The sequence below is a fragment of the Capra hircus genome, chromosome 15, assembly GCF_001704415.2.
Source record: "Capra hircus breed San Clemente chromosome 15, ASM170441v1, whole genome shotgun sequence".
NCBI classification, from domain to species: Eukaryota; Metazoa; Chordata; class Mammalia; order Artiodactyla; family Bovidae; genus Capra; species Capra hircus.
Window position 1 is genome coordinate 6,464,813 of NC_030822.1, and position 25,617 is coordinate 6,490,429.

Here is a 25,617-nt window from a genome sequence, read left to right on the forward strand (position 1 = left end):
TGAGTCTGCACGGTTTCATATATCCAAAATCAAGCAACAACAGACTCAGCTTATTCAGAGCCTAACCCAGAGGCCTCTTTTCCTTTGTGAAACCTTCTCTGACTGCCCCAGATAATCACTTTCTCCCCTTTGCTGTTTGTGTCCGGACATAGAACCTTCCTTGTAGTGTCACGGCCATGACAGAGAAGCATGTCAGCGAGCTCCCTAAAGGCAGTGATTGTGCCTTACCCCTTACTGTACCTAGGTAGTATCTGGCACACAGTAGGTGCTCAATAAATGGAATTCAAGTTGTCGAATGGAAGTTACATCCTCTGTGATTCAGTATGCAGTGTATATCCTTTTTGGCTTTCTTAGTTAAAGGAGGGGAAAAAAATCATTATATCACACCCTTAGTCTCCTGGAGGGTCGTCGGCTCAGTGAGTGCTTGTTGGATAAACCAAGTGGCGTGACCAGAGTTGTGCATGGTGAAGACACCGTCTGTAACTTGACTCAGGTGCCCTGGGATTTGTTCTCTGCTATCCCGCCACGGAGCCGTGTCTCCAGCCTGTGTGTTGCCAGCGCTGAGGCCTCTTGGCAGTCTTTGGCACCCGGTCTGCTGTCCTTCAGGCGGGCCGTGCTCACCTCCCCAGCTGCACACTCGGTACAGGACTCGGGCCCCTCCTAAGTCGTGGTGTTGGAGCTGCGCGGCGTCTCAGCGCTGTCAGTGTCCCCGCCAGCCAGTGCTTGCGTTGTTTTTCTCCCTGAATACTCTGCAGTCTCAGAGATGGAGTACTCGATCTTGACCAAGTTCAAATTAGATGCGAATGAGCCAAATTAGATGTGAAGGCTCCGTTGCCCGTTTTTGCTTTAAGTTTTCTTTTCGTTTTCTGTGGAAAGCTTGCACTGGTTGTGCTTGGAAGTTGGATGTTTGGGGACTGAGGAAAATGGGTTCTCTCATCTTTTTTTTTTTAATTATTCTGTTTTGGGGGAGTCTGAGCATTATTAAACTGAACCCTTTTTTCTTTTAGTTTTGAAATGACTTTAGGTTTTGTGTTGTTTCCTGGGGGCAGAGTCCTTATATTAAGAAAGAGTTTCGCTTTACCTCTGATTATGCCCCTAAAAATTTGGTGGACTTGTCTTTGATAGTCAAATTAAAATAAGCCCTTCCTAACTTTTGAATTATTACTCAGAAGTTTAGGATTTGAGGATGATGAATAGAGGAGAATTCACCAAGGGAATTTAATATCTGAATGGGCAAATCTTGACTTGGTCCTTCTGGAGAAAGAGAACCAGGTTTTGAGAAATCAAAAAAGCTGATGGTGGAATTAAGCAGCTTAGTTTTACGAGAGTAAGGGAAGCTAGGGGAAGATAAACCCAGGCCCTAAAGGAGGAGGCTCCTGTGAGGGAGCATGGGTCTTTTTATATAACCCTGGGTTGGTGAAATAGTTATTCTGGTCAATTTATTCATTCATAAATTGACAAATATTTGCTAAGTACCTGTGGGCTGTACTATATATTATTTAAACACCAGCGTCGAGTCTCTTAGTCTAATGGGAGAAAGTAAACACATAAATAAGATAGCTAGTATACCAGGTGGTGGTAAATTCTATGGAGAAAAATATTTTAAAATGTAGGGGTTTCTAGGGTGGAAGTATGCAGCATTAAATGGGGTCATCAGAGGAAGTCTGGTAAGGTGACATTGGAGCAGACACCTCTTCCTTTAGGCAAGCAAGGGAGAAACCTCTGTAGAGATGGGGGCAAGGACGTTCTCGGCAGAGAAGGACAAGTCAAATTCCCTGAAACGCTTGGCTGGAGCACAGCGAAGGATGGCGTGATAGAAGATGAAGTTAGAGAGGTAATGGGGACCAGATTATGTGGGCCTTCTAAGCCATTTAAGGGATTTTACATCTTACTCTGGGAGATTTGGGAAGCCTTGGGAAGTGGAGTTGCATGATCTTATATTTTAAAAGGGTCTCTGTGGCTGCTGATTGACAGTAGACTGAAGAGGCTCTGCTAAATAGGGTAAATTAAAGTTAGGCCAGCAGCACACACTTTGAGATTAATTTGTGTCTGTATTTTGTGGTGAAAACCTGAAGGCGGGAGTCAGTCATTGTGTCAGAATTAGAAGGACCTTAAATGTTTGGATGAGAGTTGCCAAATAAATAAAGAAATAAAGCCTCTTGGCAGGCATATTATCTGCAACGCCTCACCCCCATTCCCCAGCCATGACAGCATGTTATTAAAACTGAGAAGGGGAGAGCCTGAAAGCTTTATAGTGAGCAAGGGATCATAAATGCAAATTGTGAGATGCCTGGCTTTTTTTTTTTTTTTTTGCTCACAAAACTAATACGAATTCGTTTGTAACAATTCAAACATAAAAACGTGTGATTTATCTATCTATAGTACATATCCTTTGCCATGCTAACCACTGTTAACAACTTGTGTGTTAACTTCGGAATTTTTTTCTATGCAAATGAAAACACATTTTTCTTTATTTATAAAAATGGGATCATACTGTCTACTATCCCACCATTTACATATTTCACTTAGTGTGTCATGGACATTTTTCCGTGTTGATGTGTCTGGATGTGGTGCATTCTTTTTAACAGTGGTATAGTATTCCCACGATCGCGTGCACCCTGATTAAGACCCCTGTTGAGGGAGTCTGCGTTGTTTCTGGGTTTGTGCACAGAGGCAGTGCTGCAGCATCTTTGTGGACTTGTGCAGGCGCCTCTAGAGGAGAATGCATTTTCAGAGCCTCCGTCGCTGGGGCTGAAGCGTTGAACATTGTTAATGGCAATTGAAAATTAATTCTATTTATTACTACTAATTTAAAACATATAAAATAATATTTTCTGTTTTAGTGAACATAATTTCGTAGATATTCGTAAATTCATAGATAGGGCTTTTAATCCTGTGGTCCCCACCCCCCCGCCCCACCCCTCCCTTCCCATAAAGTCTTAAATTTCTTAGCAGTAAATCCTACCACTGGGTTTTTCAGGAGTCTGATCCTCCAAGTTGAGAATGACTTCTGTGTGGTTTTTTTTATTCTCAACATCTGCCACCCGGAGGTGTTCTGTGCTTTTCTTCTCCAGCAGCCGTGTATGGGGGAGACATAACCTTGGTTTTGTCTTTGACATTCACTTGACTTACTGGCTCTGGGTCACCGAGTCTTCCTGGCCTTGCTAAATGATCCAAAGAATCCGGATATCTGTTGCCCATCATGAGGTGGTAGCATTTAGATATTTATTTGTTTTCAGGGATGGTTAAAACCCATTTCTCTCTTTGGCAATTTGAGGGTGAGGATAGAGTAGAAGAGATGGTGGCCATTGCTGTTAATCTTTTCCCCTTTCTCTGCTCATCTGCCCAACCAAGTCACATTGTATTTGAGCCTCTGAATTCTGAGTGATCCCTGGTTGTGTCTTGTATATCAGGGATTGGGACGTTTTCTGTGAAGGGCAAGCTTGTAAATATTTCAGGCTCTGCGTAGGCCATATGGTCTCTGCCGCAAATGCTGAACTTTGCCATTGTAGCACAAAAGTAGCCACAGACAGTATGGAAGTGAATGAGTGTGGCTCCGTGCCAGCAAAAGCTTCACTTATGGACACAAATGCGATTTTTATATAATTTTCACATGTCATGAAATAGTCTTCCTTTGATGTTTTTCAGCTATTTAAAAATATAAAAGCCATTCTTAGCACATGGGCTGTACAAAAACAGGCAGCAGGCCAGATTTGGCCGACAGGCTGTGGCTTGCCAATCCTTGCTTATGTGAACATGACTTGGAATGGAAGAGAGTCAGGTGCTATGGTAATAAAAGGCGTTATGATAATGAGAGTCCCGGAAGAGGTAGGTCGTGGGCTCTCGCACTTATTCCCTCTGTCTGTACTTTGGACTGGATGTCCTAAGTACTTGCTCTTGTGAGATTTCTTTGACGGCTTAAGTGCAGGAAGAATTTCTTTGTTTCCTCTGCTCTCTGCCCGGAAGCAAGGTTTTCTAACCTTGCTCCATATCTATCTTGGGAATCGCTGGCAAGTGAGGAGGCTTGCCCTGGTGTTGGGGAGGGTGTGAGCCTCCAGGTCGTCCAGGCAGAGTCGGCTCCACAGACAGCCCTTCCCCCACTGTAGGTCAGATCGGCACCTGTTGGGCTGATGTAAATTATCCCCCGCCACTCCTTTCTCTGGGGCTGCGTGCTGTAGGGAAGGCTGTGTGCTTTGTAGATGCACATGGAGAACCTGAAGAGATGTAATCGCTTCTGCCAGTTTGGAGTGTTGGAGTGCTGCAGGGGCTCAGGTGGGATCTGTATGTGTACTGCAAAATCCGTTTGGAGTGGTTTCCCATGTACTCATTTACCCCCTTCGGGTCCCCTTCTCTCCTGGATCTGTGCAGAGCAGTGCCCTAAAGGATGCGTTGGAGGTTTTGCTGAAGACGGTAACACCAGGTGTACGGGGTTCTGTTTGCATGATGTATTTTGCTTATTGTAATCGGTCCCAGCCCATTAGGGCTGTGCAGGTAGCTTCGCCCCCTCCTCTTGGACTTCTTATATATTTATGGGGTGGAGGTGGGGGGAGTTCCAGTTACATCTTCTTCTGCTCCTTCTTGGAAGCATCTGACAGTGTGTTCACATGAGCACATTTGGTTCTAGTGGGTGGGTCTGTAACATTTGCCCAGAGATTGCAGAATAGCCTTCAGGTACATTTGTTTGGCATTCACACTATTACTAAAAATTTCATTTTTTTCTACATAAATCCAGATTTCTGGATTCTGTAGGTGAAAAAAACACAAAAATGGACCTCATCCATTTCCGTTTCCTGCTTAATTCCAGTTTTGTGTTGGTTCCCACTGCGTTAATTAGCTAGTCTTAAATTCCCTACCGCTTAGCTCCACCAGGGGGAGACACTGGACGTGGTAGGACTCCTCTACCCCACCCCTCCTGCCTAATTCACCCACCTAGGGCGCCCCTGCTGGCTGTAGGATGACATGCCGACAACCTCCTCACCTGAGAAACTGCCTGACTTTTTTTAATAGCAACAATTAATAAACTCCTCCTCTGTTTCCAAAGAGGGAAAGTGGGGGTGCCAGGCTCATTTGCTGACTGGGACACAGTTGAGTGCGCGGATCTCTGTCATGTCAGATTATGCAGTATGAAAGGAACCGTCCTTTAATGATGGACTTGTGTAAAATCTTGGACAAGACTGTCTGCACCTCTCCCTGTGAGCAGAGCGCCTTGGACAGAGGCGTGGGTTTCAGTGACGAGGTCGTTGATTTGGATGTCAACCTGCCAGAGCATTAAAATCGAGTTAGGAGCAGGAGTAGAAGATGTAATGATAAAGGAGTCAAAGGCGGAGAGAGTGGCAGTGTCGTGGAAGGAGAGCTGCAGCTTGTTAGCCTTGTGTCCTTTTCCTTTGCTGCATCGCAGAGTATGAGTTGGAATCTTTTTCCTCTTCTGCTTTTTTCCTCCCCTCCACATGTTCATACATGTTCCTCAGTTTTCCTCTATCTCCCTGCTGTCTCTTTGGGTCACTTCACCTCTTCTTTCCTTTGTTCTGATGGCAAATGTAACCTATTTTGGGGGTCTTTTTTCTTACTGTGATTAAAAAAAACACACACATAAGTTTACCCTCTTAATTTTTTAATGTACAGTCTTGTTAAGTCTACGCACAGAGCTGTACAGCAGGTCTCCAGAAATGTTTCTCCCTGCAAGAGTGAAACGATCATTGAACAGTTCTCACTTCCCCCTCCCACCATTCCCTGGCAACCACAGTTCAGTGTTCTTTTTCTATGAGTTTGATGCTTTAGATCCTCATGTAAGTGGAATCATGCAGTGTTTCTCTTTTTGTGATTGGCTTATTTCACTTAGCATAATGTCTTCAAGGTTCTTCCATGTTTTACCGTAGGACAGGATTTCCTCCTTTTAAACAGCTGAACAATACTCAGTTGTGTATAAATACCGCATTTGCTTTGTCCATTCATCTGCATGTGGGCCTTTAGGTTGCTTCCACACCTTGGCTATGTAAATAATTCTACAGTGAACGTGGGTGTTCAGATGTCTCTTTGAGATTCTGCTTTCAGTTCCTGTGGACATACACTCAGAATTGATATTGCTGGGTTTTATGGTAGCTATATTCTCAACTTTTTGAGGAACTGCAGTGCTCTGTGTCAGCAACTGCACAGTTTTACAGTTCTACCAACAGTGTGCAAGAGTTCCTGTTTCTCCATATCCTCATCAGAATTGTTATTTTCTGTTTTGGGTTTTTTTTGGTATTTTTGTTTGTTTGTTTTTGGAGAGCTGCATCTTACTATTCATGAGATGATATGTCATTGTGGGTTATTTGCAGGGTTGTTTCCCTGATGATAAATGATGTTGAGCATCTTTTCATGCTTATTGACCATTTGTATATATTCTTTGGATAAATGTCTATTCTAGTCCATGGCCCATTTTTTAAAATTGGGTTTTTGGTTGTTTTTAACTTATTGGGGTTCTTTATATGTATTCTGGATATTAATCCTTTATCTGATAAATAGCTTACGAACATTTTGTCCTGTTCTGTAGTTTGCCTTTTTATTCTGTTGTTTCCTTTGCTTAAGTTTTAAAAGTCTGATGCAGTCCCAGTTGTCTGTTCTTACTCTTATTACCAGTGTTTTTTTGTGTGTCTTATCTAGGAAATCATTGCCCGTTCCAATGTCATAAAACTTTCCCCCTATATTTTCTCATAAAACTTTCCCCCTAACTGTGAATTTTATAGTTTTAGGTCATATGTTTAGCTTTTTAGTCCATTTTGAGTTAACTTTTACCTGTGGCATAAAATAAGGGTCCATCTTTATTCTTTTGCATGTAGATAGACAGTTTTCTCAGTACCATTTGTGAAGACTTCTTGCCCTCATTGTCAAACATCATTTGGCCATTTACACAAGGGTTTATATCTGGGTTCTCTATTCTGTTCCATTAGTCTATATGTCTGTCTTTATGCCAGTACCATACTGTTTCAATTACTGTAGCTTTGCAGTATGATTTGAAACCAGGAAGTGTTAAGCTTTCAGCTAGGTTCCTCTTTCACAAGATTATTTGACTAGTCAGAACTCTTTTTGAGATTCCATATGAATTTTAGGATATTTTTTTTCTCTTTCTGCAAAAAAAAAAAAAAAGGCAATTGGGATTTTGGTAGAGATTTCATTGAATCTGTAGATTGCTTTGGGTACTATAGACATTTAAACAATATTAAGTCTTCTAATCCATAAACATGAGATGTCTATTGTTTCATTAATATTTTTCAGTGGTGTTTTATAGTTTTTGGTGTATAAATCTTCTACCTCTTTGGTTAAGGTTATTCCTACATATTTTATTCTTTTTGATGCTATTATAAGTAGGAGTATTTTCTTAATTTCCCTTTTCAGTTCAGTTCAGTTCAGTCCCTCAGTCGTGTCCGACTCTTTGCAACCCTGTGAATCACAGCATGCCTTTTAGCAGATGTAAATCTTTAAAATTAAAACAAAAAGGAACTTTTTTTTTTAACTTCAGAAGTGTGTTTTCCCAGAAGTACAGCAGTGTTTCTTTTTTGCATGCTTTTCTGATTCCTTTTCCTACTGCCTCTTATGAGTTCTCAAAATTGAGACAGAAGCTTGACTGATCATTTTCTGTTACTCCTTGAAGGCAAAGGACCATTGCTATAATTGTTGTCCTAACAGAATTACTGAATTTTTTTTTGTTTCGTTTTGTTTTTATTTAATTTTTAAAATTTTAATTGAAGTATAGTTGATGGCAACCCACTCCAGTACTCTTGCCTGGAAAAGCCCATGGACGGAGGAGCCTGGTAGGCTGCAGTCCATGGGGTTGCAAAGAGTCGGGCATGACTGAGCGACTTCACTTTCACTTTTCACTTTCATGCATTGGAGAAGGAAATGGCAACCCACTCCAGTATTCTTGCCTGGAGAATCCCAGGGACAGAGGAGCCTAGTGGCCTGCCATCTATGGGGTCACACACAGTTGGACACGACTGAAGTGACTTAGCAGCAGCATAGTTGATTTACAAAGAGTTGCTGAATTTTTAGACCCTCCTAGAAGGCAGTGCCCCCCCCCCCCCACTCCAGTACTTTTGCCTGGAAAATCCCATGGATGGAGGAGCCTAGTAGGCTACAGTCCTTGGGGTCGCTAAGAGTCAGGCATGACTGAGCAACTTCACTTTAACTTTTCACTTTCATGCACTGGAGAAGGAAATGGCAACTCACTCCAGTGTTCTTGCCTGGAGAATCCCAGGGACAGAGGAGAGCCTAGTGGGCTGCCGTCTGTGGGGTTGCACAGAGTCGGACACGACTGAAGCGACTCAGCAGCAGCAGCAGAGCAACTAAATTTGACAGTTGTGTTAGATGGTACTATTTTGGATGTGATAAGATTGGGGGTGGGAGAGAGGTATCCATATATGAGAATGTGTTTGTTGTGTGATCTTTGGCCAGTGGTCCTCAAAGTGTGGTCCTCAGACCAGGAACATCAGCAACTCCTGCTGATGTTAGAAATGTGAGTTTCTGGGCTCATTCCAGGCCTACTGAATCAGAAACTGGGGGTGGGAGGCATGCAGTCTGTGTTTTTAACAAGCTCTCCAGATGATTTTGATATGCACCAAGTTAGAGGACAGTTTTAGACCATCTAGGAACTTACTACTTATTTATTAATTTACTTTTATAAGTATTTCTTTGTTTGTTTTTGGCTGCACTGGATCTCCGTTGCTGCACAGGTTTTCTCTGGTGGTGACAAGCAGGAGCTCCTCTTTGTTGCAGTGTGAGGGCTTCTCATTGCGATGCCCTCCGTTGTTGCAGTGCCCAGGCTCTAGGCACTCGGGCTTCAGTCGTTGAAGCACACAGGTTCGGTAGTTGGGGCTCACGGGCCCTTGAGCACACAGTCTTCAGTAGTTGCTGTGCGCCAGCTCAGTAGTTGTGGCGCACGGGCTTAGTTGCTCCTCAGCATGTGGAATTGTCCCGGACCATGGATTGAACCCATGCCCCCTACATTGGCAGGCGGATTCTTAACTGCTGGACCAGCCGAAAAGTCCTAGACCATCTAGAAAGTCTTAGCGTCACCACCAGCATCTCCTCCCCCATCCCTAAGTCTCTGTGGTGTACTGAAATCCCTTGGCATTATCCATCACCTTTATTTTCCTTTTCCTCCTGTCCCTTGTTGCAGTGTTGCTTTAACTCGTGATCTCCTTACGTTCCCCCTCTTTTCTTTTCTTGCAATGGATTCTAATAGAAGGAGTTGAACTTGAGCAACCTTGGATTCAAATCCTGGCCCTATTCTGTGACCCTGAGGAGGTTAAGGATCCTCTCTGAACCTCAGTTTCCTCAATTTTAAAGTTACTGTGATGCAGGTTAAATGAGGTAAGCATCAGATGCTCAAGAAATGCCAGCTCTCCTCTCTTTTCTCTGTTATCACTCTGCTCAAAAAACAAACAAAAAAAGTCCCTAAACAACAACAACAAAAAACTTTTGCTGTGACACGTTTCCTACAGGTCATTTTCTTTTCTGTGTTAGTATCCTATTTTTTTCCCCCAAGACTTCAGCCTTCATGGTGTGTTTGTGAAATCTCACCATATAAAATTGAAGTAAACCAAGTACATAAAAAAGTGAGGTGCCGTATAAAGAGCAGATAAGGAACCGTGTTGTGATAGCGCTGGTGCTAGTTACTCCCATTAGTCACTTGCAGCAGACACAATGAGGTTCTGTTTTAGAAAGTGCAATAATGCAGAAAGTGGTCTGGTTCATAGCAGGGGAATGGAATAGTATCTTCATTTTTCCTGCACTCTATTATAATGATACGTGCAAAAGAAACTGGTTCTGTCTCTCGATAAGAGAGGGAGTACGAACAGCCTTAATTTCCCAAGTTCTAAGGGCTCCTTCTGTATTGAGAGTGAGCCATCCAGGGCAGAAGTGTGTTCAGAAAGGAGAGCCTGACTGGGACAGGTAGAAAAGAGCAGAAAGTTTTTCTTTTGACGTTGACTCTTTTGACCAGAACCAAGACCTCATGCTTCGGACATAGTGAGCAAGTTTGCCCTGAGTTTTATTGTTTAAGGTCTGTTTCCAAATGTCTTATTTAGTGTCTGTTTGGTAGCTGAAGTTCCCTTGAGTACCAATACAGTTAACTTAGGCTTGTAAGCTAACTTTTTATGCTGCTGTTGTAGCTAGCTTGAAAGTTATAGAAGATCAGAACCTAGTTCCTTCATCTACTGATGCATAACCAAAAAAACCAAAAACCTAGTGACTTAAAACAGCAGTTTTATATCTTTCATTGTTCTTTGGGTAGAAGGGAGGTCCGTTGGGAAGTTCTGCTGGTCTTGCTTGAGGTCTCTCTCAAGTCAACCGGAAGCGCATTTAGAACAGCCAGGCCTCTCAAGGACTCCTCTTTCCTTGTGGCCTCTCCAGCAGAGTAGCCAGACTTTTAAGGTAGCAGCTTAGGGCTTCCAAAAGTGTGACGGTTCCACGAGGGAGGAAAGGGAAGCCATCAGTTCTCTTCAAGGCTTAGACCCAGAACTCTCTGCGTTCTCTTGATTAAAGCAAATAACAGGCTAGTCTACATTCAGTGTGAGAGGAGACCACACGGGGGCAAGAATGCCAAGAAGTGTTGCTCTCTGGTCCCTCTTCAGATACTAGCCACTCCAGAGACCATGGCCATTTTATAGACTGTATACCCAGTAACAAAACACTCAATAATTATTTGTGGTTTGAATCAGTGGTGGGATGGACCAACAGCCAGATTGGTGGTTGGTTGACTGACTGCTCTTGTTGGTTTATTTGGGTCAGGCTCATGTGATTCTTAGGGCAGAAATACCCATGTGTATGCCTTTATAGAACTGGTCCTTCCTCAACACATGTCTTTCTAGGAAACCAACTTTTTAGGAATAGTGACTTGCCTGGCCATGTGTTCCCTGCAGATACTTTTGGAAATTGTCATCCAGGGAAAGAAAAAAAAAAAAAAACCCACTATTTATTAGGCTGTGTACTGGCTACTAATGTTCTTACTTAATCATAACAACCTTGTGAAATAGGCATTTCCCATTAAATTTGGACGCTGAGGATAATGAACTTGCCAGAGGTCACACAGCTCATAAGTGACCCAAGATCACGAGTTAAACTGCAATTTGCTTCTAAAGCTAAAGCATTGACTTGCCTCATGTATTAGTTATTCAGAGCTTCCCTTCATTAATCTCAGAGTATTAAGATATATCACAGGATTTCTCAAAAGCAGCACTATCAACATTTCAGGCCGCATAATTCTTTGTCAGGGAGTTGGGGAGGAATGTCCCTGCATCTTAGGGTGCAGCACCCTGGCCTTTGCCCACTAGGTACCAGTGTACTCCCCCCATCCAGTTTCAGCTTCCGAAAATGTCTCTAGATACAGGTCCCCTGGGGGACACCCCCTCCCACTGAAAACGATTGATAAGATATTTCATGATTTTCTGTCCTTTGACGTTGGCTGTTTTTTGATACTGTATTTCACAAAGAACTTGCAGTGGCTTCAAACTGCCTTATTTTTATAATTGTTATAATCATGCTGCCTGGTTCTGATCCTCTTGAGTCCTGCCTCTCTCTTTTTTCGCCTTGTCTATTTGCTTTTGTCTGATTCTGCTAAATAAAATAATGCAGGTGGATCAAGTGTTTGTAAGGACTTTTTTACACAGGTATCGACTCTGCAGGCATTTACATCTCTGAGATTATAACCATTAGTGCTAGTGGAAAGAAGGCAATTTACATCTTCTGCTTATAGTGGAGGGGAGGGGGATGCATACTAGTTAGCACGTTGGGAACTAAATGGCTTCCAGGCTCCGTGGAGTTAATCTTCTTGGTAGAGCTGATTGATGTGCCTGTGCGGTTCTTTTGGAAAACGGGGGTGGAGAGTGGAGATTGCAGTTTTTCTCCTAATTGTACTTTAGCTGTCATTTATGCCAATTTCGTGTTGTCTAGACAGAGAAATGGTAGAGAGATTATTCCAGTGGAGTCAAATGCTCAGTCCAGAGGGAATCAGGAAGGTTGCTGAAGTCAGGATCAGGGTGGAAGGGCAAGTAGTGTACTCCCAGAGGTGAATCAGTGAAAATCAAATGTCACTAAGAGAAGCAGTTCAGTGTGAACCCAGGATATAAGAAAAGTGATTGTACTCTGAGCTTCAAGTTAGCTCCAGGGCTAACAGTGGATTGTGTGGGGGCCCAGCTGGAATCTCTGCCCTCTTTTCTATTTCTGTAGACTCCAGAAACCTCATTACTTGAACAGACATGCACCAGGAAGGCTGCCTCTCGGCCTCTGGTTGATAAATGCCCCAGCCCGTTGTGCAGTCCTTTTTTCCTCACTTTCTTGTTAGGCTTCATTTACTAACTTCCCTTTGCCATCCTGATGTTGACCCTAAGGTTTTACTTCATATTATAGAGTATAGTGTTTGCAGTATACCCAGGTCAGCGGAACAAACGACCCTCATCGAGGGTTTTTAAAATTTCAGATCAGGAATGTGAATGTGAAAAGTCATCTGAGAAGAAATGTACAAGGTTTGCTGTTGCTGAAGCCGTCAATGATTATATCCTGCGGCCTTTGTAGTATCAGTAGGTCTAGAGATAGACTTTATTTATTTATTTATTTAAATTTTAAAATCTTTAATTCTTACATGTGTTCCCAAACATGAACCCCCCCTCCCACCTCCCTCCCCATAACATCTCTGGGTCATCCCCATGCACCAGCCCCAAGCATGCTGTATCCTGCGTCAGACGTAGACTGGCGATTCGATTCTTACATGATAGTATACATGTTAGAATGCCATTCTCCCAAATCATCCCACCCTCTCCCTCTCCCTCTGAGTCCAAAAGTCCATTATACACATCTGTGTCTCTTTTGCTGTCTTGCATACAGGGTCGTCGTTGCCATCTTTCTAAATTCCATATATATGTGTTAGTATACTGTATTGGTGTTTTTCTTTCTGGCTTACTAGACTTTTTTTTGGAATTATCTATTATTCTGAATAAAATTAGCTGAGAATTCCAGGATTATTGAATTCTGTAAATGTCTTCTTGATTCGGGGGGGGGAAGCAGTCAAGTAGGGTATACCACCTCTTAATTAACGTCCACACTTGCACGTCGTGGCTGCTGCTTGTTAGTACGTGTGCACGTGAGTATCAGAACCAGCTGTGGGACTTGTCATTGATATGATCCTACTTATCCTTTGGTGAAAAGCCTCTGATCTAAATTCCTAGTCTAAAAATGTCTGATCTGTGGGCCCACCTCCCAAGTCTCACAAAGAAAGAATTGGGGACAGCATAAACATGTCCATGTAGATGACCTTGGACCTTTGAGTTCAGATGCTGACAAAAGTGAGTTTTTATTGTAAATGGAAGCTTCGTACCTATAGTGCGATGTGTTGAGGACACACAGGAGCTAAGTATAGCACTAACCAATCTTTTTACAAATGTATTAAAAATAACCCACCAAGTATGTTCCAGTATAGAATGAAATTTATTTAAAAGTGAAAATACCTCAGGGCCTCACGGTCAGCAGAGGGTCAGATGTTTGCAGAGGGATCTAGCTGACTTTTCAGGCAAGACTTTTGTGCAGCTAGACACACAGTTGCACATCCCATATGAATTGTTTCCAGCTTCTTTCCTCTTGGTGTCTGTGACTATGCTGTGCTCTGATGTTTTGCCATCTATTGCTCACTGCAGAGAGACATTGAGGAATATGTTAATGTTTTGTAAAGATGTTTTCAAGCTTTTCTGGTAAAAAGCCTTTATTTTGAGCCCTGTGAATTGTTTATGCTTGATGGTGGTAAAACAAGGCTGAGCCGCACAACAGGCGCCGTGCGCTCTTTCTGCCACGTGTCTGTCTTCTCCCCAAGGTTAGCCTTCTAGCAGTGCCGCCTTGCCTTGGTCTGCCCCACAGCAGGGGCAGGAATCGCCTGGCGGGCCCTGCTGGCAGCCGCATCATGTGCCGTAAGCGCACCCCTAGAACTCGGGGGCCCTACAGAGGGATCAGATGAGTGCCTATCGTTGGATAACTTAAATGATAATTGCCACTGTGTGAAATGGGGAGGCTTGGATGCCTCCGCTGTAAAGCAGCGATGTCAATTTGGAAATCATAATAGAGGTGTCGTTTCAGAACACACAATTATTTTTTACTAAGAATAAGGGCTTGTCATGCGTTGAGGCAGAGATCTGGGGCTTGCAGAGCAGGATGCAGACGTGGAGAAGGCAGTAGTGTGTCCAGGTTTCTTTGGCCTCCCACCCCTTCACTGCCCCTGAAAACACTGCCCTCTCTCCCCTGCGAGCTCTCCTTTGGCAATAAGCTGTCTGGGAGCATCAGTGGTAGTTTCCCAGGCAAGTAGCCAGCCTCTGACTTTATGATTTAATAAGCCTCCCAGGGACCAGGCTGCACCGCGTTTATCAGGACAAACATGTCAGCACTTTAACCTGAGTGGCTGAAGTGACCCGAGGGGTGAAGACTGATGTCAGCAGTTTCTGAGAAACTAGTTCCTTCAGGAATTTCTGTGTGAGGTTTTGGACATCCAGAAACCTTGTCTGAAAGGCACGGGGTCAGTGACGGGCCATCAGATATGTCTTCTTGCTTATTTTTCCAACTCTTCTTAGTCTTGCTGATTTACTCTCCTTAGATATTTACTGGCTTCCTTTTGTGTGTTCATTAGGATGTGAGTTTTAATGGGGATAAAAAGATGACTTGGATCCAGTACTTGCTTTCATGTAGCTTATAGTCCAGTGGTAGAAACAAGAAGACGTAAGGAACTGCAGTACCGAGTGGCAGGGGGCAGGCCTCTTAAGAGAGGGTTCAGCCGCAATAGGGGATGAGGGAAGCGAGGGGGAGCTTCTCACCAGAAGAGTCAGACATTTGAGCTTTGAAGGATTTTTATAGGCAGAGATGGGGAAGAACTTTCCAGAAAGAAGGAATGGCCAAATGAAAAACAGGGGTGAAATAGTGAGGGGTGTGTTTAGTATAGCATTAGAGTAGTAGTTCTCAAAGTGTGGCCTGGGGTCCCTGAAGTCAAAACTATCTTTATAACAATGCTGAGATATTCTTTGTCTTTTTCACTCTTTGTGCTTGTATATTCCATTTTTCTCAGTTTTAATCTCAAATATAGTATATATTGGTAAATAAAACCCATATAAGCAAAAGCTCTTTGGGGTCCTCAATAATTTTTACGAGTGTTAACTGTATATAAAATAGATAACTAATAAGGCCCTACTGTGTATCACAGGGAACTTGACTCAGTACTCTGTAATGACTTACATGGGTTAAGAATCAGAAAAAGTGGATATATGTATAACTGATTCACTTTGCTGTTTACCTGAAACTGTACAACATTGGAGATCAACTTTACTCCAATAAAATTTTTTTTTTTAAGTTTTAAAGGAACTCTGAGACCAAAAAGTTTGAAAACCACTGGACCAGAGCTTATAGTATGTTCAGAAGGAATGAGAAATTGGACTGTGCAGCTTTGAGTGCCACACTGAGGAATTTGGAGTTTATTCCCTAAGCAGAAGGGAGTTATTCCTTTGAGCTTGGCTCCCCTGAACTGGACTAGCAGATGTCACGCACACACCAGAGCCAGACTGGGAAATTACTCATTAGGTGTGGGGCACCAGTGGCATCCTATTAGTAGCTCCTAGGAGCAGTTGTGGAGAAGGTGATGGCACCCCACTCCAGTACTCTTGCCTGGAAAAGCCCATGGACGAAGGAGCCTGGTGGGCTGCAGTCCATGGGGTTGCTAAGAGTCGGACATGATGGAGGGACTTCACTTTCAGTTTTCACTTTCATGCACTGAACCCACTTTCATGCACTGAACCCACTCCAGTATTCTTGCCTGGAGGATCCCAGGGAGGCGGAGCCTGGTGGGCTGCCGTCTGTGGGGTCGTACAGAGTCGGACGTGACTGAAGCGACTCAGCAGCAGCAGCAGCTGTCCTTATCCGTATATAAGAGTGTCAGCAGTTGATTGTTTCTAGTGTTGGAGAAGTCTGTACATGATTGTTGGCTTTAGTTTTTTGATTTTCTGTGTGATCTGACAACCAGTTTAAAAGCATATCTTTAGGATATAGTTGTTTATTAAGGAAGAGTTCTCCCTGGCTTGTTTATTCTGCCTAGACCGTTACCCAGACTTCCTGCTTCTCAATCCTAATATCTAGTGAATTTGAAAGAAAGTTTCTTTCCTTTTGGATGACCCGTCTCATCTACCCTGACAACAACTTTGTTCTTTTCCAGAGCTTTCTTCTACTACTATTTTTTATTGTTTTCTTAGTCATCAAAGGATACAGCTGATCTATGGAACCTTTGTACAGATTCAGGGTGTTAATTGAGTCAGGAAGAAATAGTTATATTCATATAAAATATTAGGAATTTTGTAGCTTAAATTGTCTTCCTGTTGACATGATTTTAGTAGGGTGTAATATTAATTTTTGATGACTTACTCTAGTGTGTAGTACTTTAAGTTTTTCTGTTCCTTTCCATAGTGACTCCACCTTTTACTTTAGAGCATGAACGGCCAGATTTTTTTTTCTGTAAAGGGCTGCTGCTGCTGCTAGGTCTCTTCGGTTGTGTCCAACTCTGTTCAACTCCATAGATGGCAGCCCACCAGGCTCCCCCGTCCCTGGGATTCTCCAGGCAAGAACACTGGAGTGGGTTGCCATTTCCTTCTCCAATGCATGAAAGTGAAAAGTGAAAGTGAAGTCACTCAGTTGTGTCTGACTCTTCGAGACCCCATGGACTGCAGCCTACCAGGCTCCTCCATCCATGGGATTTTCCAGGCAAGAGTACTGGAGTGGGTTGCCATTGCCTTCTCCCTGTAAAGGGCTAGGCAGTATGTATTAGAGGCTTATTATAGGCCTATCCCTATCTAGACTACTCAACTCTGCCTTCCTAGCTCCAGAGCAGTCACAGACAATATTTGAATGAATGGTTATGGCTGTGTTTGGATAAAACTTTATTTATAAAAGCAGGCAGCTGGCCGAGTGCCTGTAGTTTGCCAAACCTGCTTTTTAGAGGCAATTTGCTATTTTGAAGAAAGTCTTTTTAAGAAGTGAGTGATTCTTTTGCAAATGAGTAGTTTTCTCTTTAGTTTTCAGTGGTTTACTTTTAGATTTTGTATATTTGATGTTTTAAATTTTGAAATAATTTCAGACTTGCGGAAAAGTTGCAAAAATAGTGCAAAGAATTCCCGTTATACTCTTCACTCACATTCACTGTCTGTTAACATTTTACCACATTTTCTGTAGTATTTTCTCTCTTTTGCTGTATCTATATATGAATATGATTATGCTTTTATTTGTTTAGTTTTAATATTTTATGTTTGTGATTATTGTGTTAAATATTGAATTTTATTAAAGTAGTGTGTAGTCTGATAGAACAGTGGCCCTTAGACTTAAAAAGAACACTTCTGTTACTAAAAGGCTTCTGAGCACTTGTGCTTGTGTGTATGTGTGTGTGTGAGATATACATTGTGGTTATACATTTAAGTCAAATGTTCTGATATTTTCTTCCTGTTCTCCAGTAGGTCAGAATAGCACAGCCCGTGGTGCCCCTCACTTGAACACCACTGGCTTAGAGAATGAACTAGGCAGACTTGTAAAGAAAAGGTTTTTCCTCTGCCATAGCTTCAGTGACTCTTCAAAACATCTCCAACTGGAGTTAACAGGTCAGGATGAAGTGGTACCTTCAAACTTCCACCAGCTTGCGTGAGCCCTGCTAAGTCCTGCCTGGTGTCATATTACTGAATTGCTTGATTAACCATGAAGTCAAGTGAGATTTGTAGCGGCCAGAGCAGAAGGCACTCAGCTGCCATTCTGTTCCGTTCTTTTGCGTCATTTCCCCCTCGATGGCTCTTGGCAAGAAGCTAACTGTGGGAGAGAAAGATCTTTCTTTGAGTTTCCTAGGAGTGCTGGTGGTATTTACTTGTCTAGTCACTCTAGTTCTTTCTTTATTCAACGCCGATTGTAACAGTCTTTTTTAATCCTTCAGATAGTGTTTGTGTTGTAACTGTAGAGAGCTTAATGTTTCATCAGTGATACATGTTTGGGGGTGCTCTTCATAGTAATTGGCTCTCCTGATTTTGTGTATTAGAGTTAAAATGCCATGTATGTATGACTTGCTAGTCCACTGTATTGCCTGGGAGCAAATGGTGCCAACAGATTCTAGTAAGTAGGTATAGGGGGTATATCTTCTGAAAGAACCTCATCGGGGACTCCCCAGAGACAAAACTAAACATTTTGGTGTAACTCTGTTTTAAGAAGTCTTCCTAATTAAGATCGGAATTTAGGGTGTGGAGTAGAGTTTGTGGGATTATAAAATAGAACTAGTAAAATTGAAATGACCTAACCTAAGCTCTTCTGGCTCAAGAATCTCCTTTACAGCATGCCTAAAAACTCATCTAATTTCTCTGAATGCTGTCAGTGCCTTGGCAGAGTAGGGGGTAGCATTGGCCTCCTGATTTGGCAGGGTCATTTTAAAGAAGGATATACACTGGCTTACTCTGGATGATGCCCCTTGTCAAACGGCCTCTGCTTATGGAGGGTAACACAACAGGGCTCAGTGATATTCAAGACTCAGTCCAGAACCCATTGGGATAGAACAAGCTTCTGGGTGTTCCGAGGCAGTCAGCTGCTCCCAGATCTTACTTCTGTTCTTCAGCTCCCACCTAATTGCTGTAGCACAAATTTATTAGTAGTGAACATGTGTGTATGCTAAGTCGCTTCAGTCGTGTCCAACTCGTTGCGACCCTATAGACTGTAGCCCACCAGGCTCCTCTGTCCATGGGATTCTCCAGGCAAGAATACTGGAGTGGGTTGCTGTGCCGTCCCCTAGGGGATCTTCCTGACCCAGGGATCGAACCCGAGTCTTTGGTGTCTCCTGCCTCGGCAGGGGTGTTCTTTACCACTAGCACCACCTTATATGATGGCCTAAATTGATACACTTCTCAAAATTCCACTTCTTTTTCCAGTCTGTGTGCCTCTCACCATCCCCTCCTCTCAGAAACATCCCATATTTCAAGATTCAAAGACATGCCGTTATCTTATGTGCACCTATGAAAGAAAAAAAATCCTGCCAATTAAACTGTATCCCACAATTATAAGATGTATCCCTATTCCAGACATGTTAAAATGTGGGGGGGAAAAGCATGTCTTACAATTGATGAAACACAGAATGTCTGCTGCTGTAAACAGTGATGTCATTGAAGATTCAGGTTTCGACCACAGAGAAGTGTTGTGTTGCTTTCTTCTCTTCCTCATTGGTTTCACTGTGTTCTGTCCCTTCAGCGGTGGGATTGTTTTAACTTGTCTTAAGCGTGGGGATGATAAGCCTTGTGTAGATCAAGAACATGATATAACACTTGGCTGTCCTGGGTGGGAAGGGTAGGAAGCCAGGCTGATAGGCCTCTGCTGTTCTCTCTTCCCCAGACTGTTAGGGAAAATGCTCCGGTGAGTCAGTCGCTGGGATAAAGTGACTGCACACTACTCTACCTAAAGCCAGCTGGTTTTAATAACAGCGAATTGAATTAACTCAATTGGAAAAGATTGGTAGCTGCTGTCCTTACCCTACAGATCTGCTTTAAAGAAGAGTCTGTGGGAGGGGGGTTCAGGATTGGGAACTCACGTACACCCATGGCTGATTCATGTCAATATGGCAAAACCAATACAGTATTGTAAAGCAAAATAAAGTAAAAATAAAAATTTTAAAAGTTAAAAAAAATAAGAGTCTGGCAGGGAGCCGGAGACCCGCTCCTGGGAGAGCCAGGCAAGATGCTGCCAGAGGGGAGCAGTGTACGTTTCTTCCTGAGACCTCTTCCTTGGAAACGTGTTCCGTGGCAGGAGCTTGATTGGCGCCAAGGCACACTGGAGTTGGGAGGCAGACACGGCAAACGGGGACCCCGAGCCATATTCATCAGATGGGTTTTCACTGGCCCTTCCCATACGGAAAGGAGGAAAAATGTTTTAGTAAAACTTAACAGGAGACTTCGTGCAAAAGTCCAAATTTCTGGCATCCCTTTAAAAAATAGAAAGAGCCAGTGATACTGGATGCATGCTCCAGTTTGCACTCGCAGTGGACTCGTGTGTAGTCATTTGCAGCATTTGGAGTCGGCAGGCCTTCCCTAGGGGTCCGGTGCTCTCACGCAGCGGTGGTGTGCTGCCCTGCAGCGCACCTAACTCCCTGGCCCGCTGATCTCCTTTTTGTGTAGCAGTGCTTACCTTTCCAGGCTGCGGCGAGATTAAATGAAATACATGTGAAGTGCTTAGTATTGCCTGGCACTAAAAAAATGCTCAGTAAATTAACACGTAGGACCATTGTACTGATGGCTGGGCTAGATTATATAATTGAGGATTGTTTTTATCAGTTGTTAAGAAGGAAATGGCAACTCTGTCCAGTATTCTTGCCTGGAGAATTCCATTGACAGAGGAGCCCGGAGGACTTAGAATCCATGGGATCAGAGTCGGACACGACTTAGTGACTAAACCACCAAGAAAGCCCTAGAGGGTACTCACACGAAGGGTATGGGCAGAGCAGAGTGCCTAGAAGATAATGGGATGTGGATAAGGATAACATGGGGGAACTGAACGCCAAAGTAAACTGTTGGCATTCCATGGTAATCTCTAGGTTTGCCTCTTTTTCCTCTCTCATGTTGATCCCAACCTCCTGTTTGTCTGCTGGAGGTACTGCAGATGAAAATAAGATCATGTCTCTAAAGCATTTGTTCATTTCTCACAGAAGAGCAGTATTCAGGATCATACAGTGGTCATATCCAGTGTGGGCACTCTGGAGTGCTTCATATCCTTACGCCTCTAAGTGCTGGTAGGAAGGATGCGAGCCCAGACAAGAGGTGTCAGCTAGCCGCAAAGGGGGATGTTATTTATCTCTCTCCCCCATTTTTCCTTATGAATGACCTCTGAGTTGGTAATTGACAGGGATTATTGCCATTTTTTTAATCTCTGCTAGGAGGCTGCTGGAGTCTTCCCTCATTTCATTATCCCGTTATGATGGAGCAGGATCCAGAGAGCACCCAATTTACCCAGACCCAGCGAGGTAAGGCTAAAGTGAGCAATGGCACCAGGTGGGGGGGAGGGGCTGCCCTTGGGGTTGCCGAGCTGCTGGAAGCCCCGTCCTGTGCCTCTCTGGTCCTGGTGCTCTTGGACTCTTCAGTTACAGTTTTGAGACAGGTGGTTCAGGTGAAGGGGAAGTGTTCCAGGTAAGTGAACAGCGCCTCTGGTGGCAGAGGGTTATGACCGAGCCTTCATCCTTTGGGGCTCCCTGGCAGAGTCCTAGGATATTTCTTTTCTGCCATTACCGTTCAGATGGACAGCCAAAAGGGAAATGACATTTTTATTAATAGGGAAGTCACTTAACGAGTTAAAAACAAACCAAAAAATCCTCATGTGAGAGAGAATTTAGAACATCAGAAGGCAGAAATCAAGGTCATTCAGATGTTGACTTTTTGGAGACTACGTGAAGAAAGAGATGGCTGACAAAGGGTAACTGAGTAAAATAAGCTGCATGTTAGTGAAGAGCTTGCCTTACACTAACTAGCAGACATTTGAAAAGACCTTGAAGAGATTAAAGAAAAAGTTCTCATGAGTTTAAGGCCCACCTTTATACTGGTGACTCAGGAGCAAGGATAGGGTGTTGAGTTGATGTATAATGTTTATTTATGGTGAGCAGCCCTTTGGGGATGTCACAGCTGGACCTAATAATTCTGTGAGTGATCCGAAAGGGGGATAACCTGCACATTCTTTAAGCAACTCCAGAACACACACTGTGAAGTTTTGCCAAAAGACGAGGGTAGTTTATAATGGTGGGGTTGAAGGTAACAATGTGGGTCAGAAAAGGCTAAGTGAGCTTTGCTGTAGGTCAAGAATTTCAAGTCAAGATTGGAATCTTTAGACCAAGTCGATCTCAAGGATATTGAATGATCTCGTTGTTACCACAGTTACGTCATGATTCTGAGCATTCTTTCTAAGACACTAATGGAAAGATTCCCCATCATCCTATTACTTCCTTTTCCGTACCCCACAAATAGCCGATCCAAGGATCAGGGAACCAGGGATTTATGGTTTTAAAATGGGTAGACGACTCTGACGGGGACTGAGACAAGGACGTCAGTCTGCAGTCGCATTTGAAAACAATGCGCCCTCGGTAAGAGAAGGAATTGTGCTGCATAAACCGGTTTCTTTGAAACACTGAGAGGACTTCTTGCCGTAAAGCCGTTGTTTTTTCTTTTTTTTTTAAGGACAGTAGTGGGAATCTCAACCCCAGAATTTTTAACCTGACAAAGTTTAACAGTGATTCATAAAGACCATTACTTGTCCTCCTTTCATGTAATAAACTTGTTGTTTATTCCCACTCAGATCTTTATCACAGAAACACCAGGCTTTATGGTGTTTGTATTTTTACATTTTCCCTTTAAACATAAAGTAGGTTTTTTATCGAGGGAGGTAGTATTCTTCCTTAAAGAAAACTTGAGTTATTTAAAATATTCACTTGGGACACTTTTAGAGTTTGATAATTATCAAGCTCTCAGGTAGAAGGATGATTGTTACCTCATTATTGGCTTTTTAATTTCTTTTTCCTCTTAGACTTCACCCTGCATAATATATATAGATCAAAACCTTTATGAGACATCTCAGCATTCAGATCCTTAGCTTCCCTCAGATACGTAAAAAGACAAGACTAGGATATACTTCTACTTAAGAGTTGTGCCAAGAATACATTTTTCTTTACCACTGATGGCATACTTTTATAGCTTAGGGAATTCCTGTTCAATGGTGAAATTAAACAATTGAGGTTACCTAGTGCTGAATTTTTACCCCTACATAAAAGGGCAGTCTTTATTTAATTATTGTTAGCATCAGCATTCGGAGAAGGCGATGGCACCCCATTCCAGTACTCTTGCCTGGAAAATCCCATGGACGGAGGAGCCTGGTAGGCTGCAGTCCATGGGGTCTCGAAGAGTCGGACACAACTGAGCGACTTCACTTTCACTTTTCACTTTCATGCATTGGAGAAGGAAATGGCAACCCACTCCAGTGTTCTTGCCTGGAGAATCCTGGGGACGGGGGAGCCTGGCGGGCTGCCGTCTGTGGGGTTGAACAGAGTCGGACACGACTGAAGCGACTCAGCAGCAGCAGCATTATATCTACGTCTCTCACCTTAATGTGAGTTTTCCATTAGGGTCGGCTGTCAACTGAGGAACAAGTGTTTTTGTGGTCACTTATCAGTGTCATTTCTAAAAAACGAATCTTCATTCTCCTCTTAAAACTTTATTTTTTCTTTAAACTTCAGTTTTTCATTCCTTTCTAGTCTCATTAACTTGAGAATTTAACCAACAGCAGTTGATTTCTGCTGGCAGATTTCTGTGTATTTGGTAGAGACAGTATTGACTTCTGTCTGTTGAAAATGTAGTTCTTGATTCATCCTCACCAAATGCATGGTACCAGGTGCCCAAAGAGACAGTAAATGTCCCACAGGTTGAGACGTTAATTCTTACACTCTGATGATCTTGGCCAAGGCCTTTGTACCTTCCATGGCCACCTAGTACATAAAGATAATTTGGAATCAGAGGCACCAAAGGCAGCATACTGTTCCGTAACACAGCCTTCTCCAAAGACTGTGTCCTGGCCTCCTTGGAAAGTCTGTTGGATGGTTGGTCAGAAGGGTGCCACCTGGGATGGCAGTCATTTCTGAGGCAGCCTTATTTCGTCTTAACTGCAGGATCTTCTTTGGTCTGAGTGAGTAGATTTACTGAGGATTTGCCCAGGGTCTTACTTTGTCCATGAGTAATGAACGATCAGGCAGCAAGATGTTTGTAAATACTTTTCCTACCATTTGGATACAAGTATTTCTTTTTCCATTCTCAGTCAGTTTTTCCAGAGTTCCATTGTTTAAAAAGATGCTTTCTTTCCTTTTATATTCAAACATTGTAGAAGTTAAGGTCCCTGGGAATCCTCATCAAGATTGCTGTGTTTTATTTTTTGTTTTAATTACAGAAATAGATATATATATTTATGTATATATATATATACACACACACACATACATCATACATACCATTCTTTAATTTTCCCCCACTTAAATTTCTATTTTAGAGGGCTTTTGTTTTGTGTATATAGGGATAACTTTTTCTTTTCAACTGTTTCATGGTGTTTTTTTGTATAGGTATAATTTATTTAATCTTTTGATGGACATTTGAGGTGTTTCTGGTTTTTCACTAGTGCCAACAGTTTATATATTTATCTTCAATATCCTTGTGTATTTCTGTAGGATAAAATCACTAATGGAATTGTTGAATGGAAGCGTATGTGCCTTGGGCAGGTTTTAAGTCTTGAAATTGCTTAGTACCACTTAATATATATATAAAGCATTTTTCTGTTATTGGTCTATTCTCACTTTCTCAATTGACAGCCTCAAATTATATGTGTTGTTAAAGACAGAGGAAAAACTTGAGAAAGCAGGGACTATCCAAATTGTATAGGACATGGATGTTTTCATGGAGTATGAAGGCGCTGACCCATGGTCAGAATGCAGGTCCGTCTAGATTACTTGCTTATGAGAGCAGCCATCGTAAGGTGCTGACCCATGGTCAGAATGCAGGTCTGCCTAGATTAGTTGCTTATGAGAGCAGCCACCGTAGGGAGAAGAGTGCTGTCTTCTGTGTTGCTCAGTGCCCGTGTAGCCTCTGATGCTCTGTCTTAAGAAATAGACGAATCTTTCAGATTTTCTGTTTCTCCTGAGTATATGGTACTCTGTCTCTATCCTGAGTATCTTTTCTGTGTTAAAGTATCTGGATAATCTGTAAAGGAGAGATAAGAAAGTTCAAAGAGGTAATCCTAAGGAACTAGGACAGTTCTGGAACTATAGATGTTTGTTGGAGAAGAAAGGAGTCCTGGTGAAGGGGATGCCTGAAGATGCCTTCTTCAGCCGTCCTGGGTTCACTGTCTCTCAGCCTGTCCTCTCATCTGTAAAGTGAAAGAAGCTGCGGTCCCTTTCGTGTCTTACATTTTGAGTACGGACGATTAGGGGAAAGCTGCGAGTCTTTATAAAGGGCACCCTGAGAAGTTTAAAAGAGGTCCCTTGGGAAACTAAAAAAGAAAACTCCAGTGTTAAACTCGTGGGAGGGGGCAGCTGTTGATCAGATGACGGCTGATTAAACAGCCTCTTTAACCACCAGTATTTCTGTTTCAAGATAAGGCAGTCTGATAAGCACGTTGCGCAGTACAAACCTCCTGGTGAGTTAAATGCCGTTTATTTTTCCATGTCTCCGGAGTTCGCCTCAGCAGGGAGATGTGATGGGAGAGCTGGACTCACTGTCTTCCGCAGTGTTCCCCACATTAGTGCTAGTTTGGGTCTGTTCCTCTCTGTCTCTCTCAGGTTATCTCCTGCTGCTTACTATGCCCAGAGGATGATCCAGTACCTGTCACGGAGAGACAGTATCCGCCAGCGCTCCATGCGCTACCAGCAGAACCGCCTCCGCTCCTCCACTTCCTCCTCTTCCTCAGACAACCAGGGTCCATCCGTGGAGGGAACCGACTTGGAGTTTGAGGACTTTGAGTAAGTAACTGTTCAGCTTGCTTTCTCCCCCCTCCTCCCAAGTCGTGAGTACTTCCAAGTTGGCCACTGTCCGAGCAATG

The 25,617-nt window shown here is 43.0% G+C and overlaps 1 protein-coding gene across 8 annotated transcripts in view; it reads left to right on the plus strand.

Annotated features, from left to right (window-relative positions):
* AMBRA1 (autophagy and beclin 1 regulator 1) overlaps positions 1–25,617 on the plus strand; it is a 165,091-nt gene that overhangs the window by 40,038 nt on the left and 99,436 nt on the right. For 5 of the 8 annotated variants that reach the window (XM_018059152.1, XM_018059150.1, XM_018059156.1 and 2 more), the window contains 2 exons: positions 20,933–21,019; positions 25,358–25,537. The exons of 1 other annotated variant lie outside the window; for it this stretch is intronic. In XM_018059152.1, coding sequence (XP_017914641.1) covers positions 20,933–21,019; positions 25,358–25,537 — 267 coding nt within the window. The remainder of the gene's footprint in view (positions 1–20,932; positions 21,020–25,357; positions 25,538–25,617) is intronic. 2 more of the 8 variants (XM_018059154.1, XM_018059157.1) reach the window with 1 other exon arrangement.